The sequence below is a fragment of the Pygoscelis adeliae genome, unplaced genomic scaffold (assembly GCF_000699105.1).
Source record: "Pygoscelis adeliae isolate BGI_AS28 unplaced genomic scaffold, ASM69910v1 Scaffold82, whole genome shotgun sequence".
NCBI classification, from domain to species: domain Eukaryota; kingdom Metazoa; phylum Chordata; class Aves; order Sphenisciformes; family Spheniscidae; genus Pygoscelis; species Pygoscelis adeliae.
In genome coordinates this window covers 1678272-1681372 of record NW_008824287.1, presented here as the reverse complement: position 1 = coordinate 1681372, position 3101 = coordinate 1678272, and the positions used below count along the sequence as shown (strand labels likewise).

The following is a 3101-nucleotide window of genomic DNA, read 5'->3' as shown; positions in this document are numbered from 1 at the left end:
CATCCCGTCAAAGGCACCGCTGGCTTCAGCAGCGGCCGAGTCGAGAGCACGCTGGTAAAGCCCAACAGGACCTGGAGGGCTACCAAAACCGAGGGGTTTCTGCTTGGAGAGGCACCCAGTGCTCGCCCTGCCGGTAGCCTCCCTAACTTCAGCCGGGCTCAACAGAGCTTGTTCATTCCGCCTGCGCATCCCGCTCGTGAGGCACGAGCACCCTGCAGGTGAACAGTAATTGAAACCGCGCTTCCTAACTCATGAAGGAAAGATATTTTGCAAGGAGGTATAGTCTTGTTCCATTGTTAAATCAGTATCTGCTCAGCGGCTCATGTCAATGAAGATGGCGAGCCTTGACAGTTCCTGAATTGGGGTGTAAGTGAACAGTATTCCAGCTAGTCCAAAAATAAGGGCCTCCGAAAAAAAAAGGGTACATGACCGGCACATTGAAGAAGGTTCTTGAAAATGAATGGTGAGCACACAACAGTGGCCCACGAGGTGTTACATTCAACACTGAACGTATTTAAGAGGGATGAGGATATGTTTCTTAGCAATCAGTTCTAGATTTTTAATTATTCCCCCAAACATTACTAGATAAATTACTGAGGGGTTTTTTTATCTAAATATGCCTTACTTATTTGAAAAAGTCCTGGAACATGAACAGGTTATGTAACGGGAACCAGTTCCTTTATTAGCTGCAATCATGAAATCTATGTCTGCCAATAAAACTACAATCACAATTTCTAGAGAGCGTGGAAGTATACATTTTGATAAAACCACAGTATATTTTGGTGTTTCATTTCTGTACTCTGTATCTCCAAGCCATAAAAAAGTCTTCCAGGTGGAGAAAACTGCACAGATTACTTTTACTTCATTTCAGACCCTAAATAGGACTACTTATGTTAACCTATTCACTTTCTCTCTCTGAGGATAGAATGGGGAAAGAGGCATCCCTTGGGAGGCAGCTCAGCCCTTTTAAATCCATATGTTGTCCTCTAAACAATCTCTGTCTCCTCACACCCACTGCAGAGCAGAGTTTTTCAGCCTGCGGTCAGCTACTGTGTCCAGATGGAGAGATTACTTCTAAAATATCCATGACATGTTACTAGGCATATAAAGCTGATTGTCAAACTTGAATTTTTATCCAGGGATCTGCTATCCACCAGAAAATTTGTAGTGGTCTTTAATAAGTCAAAAAAAGTTGAAAACCATTGTTTAGCAGGAAATTAAAGGAAATTGACTAAGATAGCACAAGTGCCTAAAGTTGGATGGGATAAATTCAGGCTTGTTCTAACTCTTTAGATTGGGCAAACGTCATCTAAATCAGTCTTTATAAGCTGCTTATCTTTCTGTGATATTAGGGATTTTAATGTATCTTTCTTTACACAGTGTCGATCGTTAAGAGACCTAATTCTCTTGCCGTACTCCAAAAACATACCAAACCTTTACTCAACACAAATAATGAGTACCTGTTTTAAGATTTCTACACTGTCATCAGACTCCTTTGTGGCACAAATCAAGTATGAGAAAATCCCTTTCAAGAAGAGTTTGGGTTTCTCTCCAAGGCAAAAATAAAGGATTAGCAAGCCTTATAGTCATATTCAAGTCTCGAACACTGCCAGAAACTAATCTTAGATAACTAGTGCTAAGAACCATCCTCAGTCCAACCATCTGTTTTCAGAACCAGAAAACTACCAATATCCAGCTTACACAGTGGATTCAAACATAAGCTATTTACCATTTTTCTCACCCAGAAAGAAGTTCAATGCTGCCATCTCATTTTAATTTCAAAATTAGGTGGTGTACAAGCACACAACAGACTTCCAGATGTCTCATTCTGCTTGACCCAAAAAGGAGTAACTCCCAGTTTAACAAAAACAAACAAACAAAAGAACTAAATGTGCAACGATCAGTCTGATACCACCAATTAAAAATTTGAGTTAACAAAAAGAAGTCATTTTTCATGATGGTAAGACAAGAAAATAGTAACAGAAAGACTCAAACCTAATCTCAGGTACCTATACTGATGTCATACTGTATCTGACTGTATAGGCGATAGAACAGCCAGATGTTATACAAGATATGTTTGATATTAGCAGTCATGCCATTGTATTTCATTGTTTTGAAAAAAAGAAAGTAAAACAAGCTAAAAGTGAAAGTGAAACTTGCCTGAAGCTGGAGGGTATGGCGGAGAATGGTGTCCTCTAAAGCATGAATCCACTTCTCTCTCTCATCAGCATCTCGAGCTGAAAAAGTATTCAAAAGATATTGTTAAATTATATGCAGCATACTAAAAGCCATAAGCAAACAGATCTGATGTCCTCACTAAATATGGAAATTAAACCATACTATCTTTGTTAAGTCACCATGGACATAATTCCACAGTTGTCTTAATATCCTGTTTATTTTTCTGTGGTTACAGCTCTGTAACACTATTGTGTTAATCTACTCTATGGTACTGGAGAGATGTTTTAAATAATCATGCATGCAAAAAGCTTTATGCTTTGATAGAAATTTTATTCTACTAATGACTCTGTACCATATATGTCAAAGAAAAAAAATTAAATATAAATATAAGAATATGATAAATAGAAGAAGAGTTCTGCATTATTGCTATTTGTGATTATCTGTCCCTTGTCCATCTTTAGGGGCGTACCTGAGAAGAGTGTTTGCACAGACATTCCTCACTTAATTCATTAGGTAATTTTTAAATTTTCTTAGTTAAGAGAAGCTGTTCAACCTGTAATAAATTATCCAGTAATTCTACTTCAGTGTGGACATAGTAACTTTGAATAAGTTAGCCTTTCAGGTATGGATTCATAAGACAGGACAAACACCAACTCTAACAGGTCACCAGTGTGAATAATGAAGCACAAAGAATAATCTGAAATATATAATAAACATTTTTTAAACTCAATACAATCCTACTCTAAAACTGAATAGAACCTGAATCATATGTTAATGACAACACACACAATAATGTTTCCATACTTCTGCAACAGACCACCATACAATTTTAATTAAGAATCCAAGTCAGCAAGTAATGACAAAAGAAGATGATTATGCTTCTCAGTTGCAGATGGTGATAGTTAAGAAAGCAATATATTAAG

The 3101-nt window shown here is 37.5% G+C and overlaps 1 protein-coding gene across 2 annotated transcripts in view; it reads right to left on the bottom strand.

The window, feature by feature from the left end:
• Positions 1 to 3101, bottom strand: part of OSBPL9 (oxysterol binding protein-like 9) — a 56434-nt gene that overhangs the window by 36976 nt on the left and 16357 nt on the right. For both annotated transcript variants that reach the window (XM_009318722.1, XM_009318723.1), the window contains exon 3: positions 2161 to 2237. In XM_009318722.1, the coding sequence (XP_009316997.1) occupies positions 2161 to 2237 (77 nt within the window). The remainder of the gene's footprint in view (positions 1 to 2160; positions 2238 to 3101) is intronic.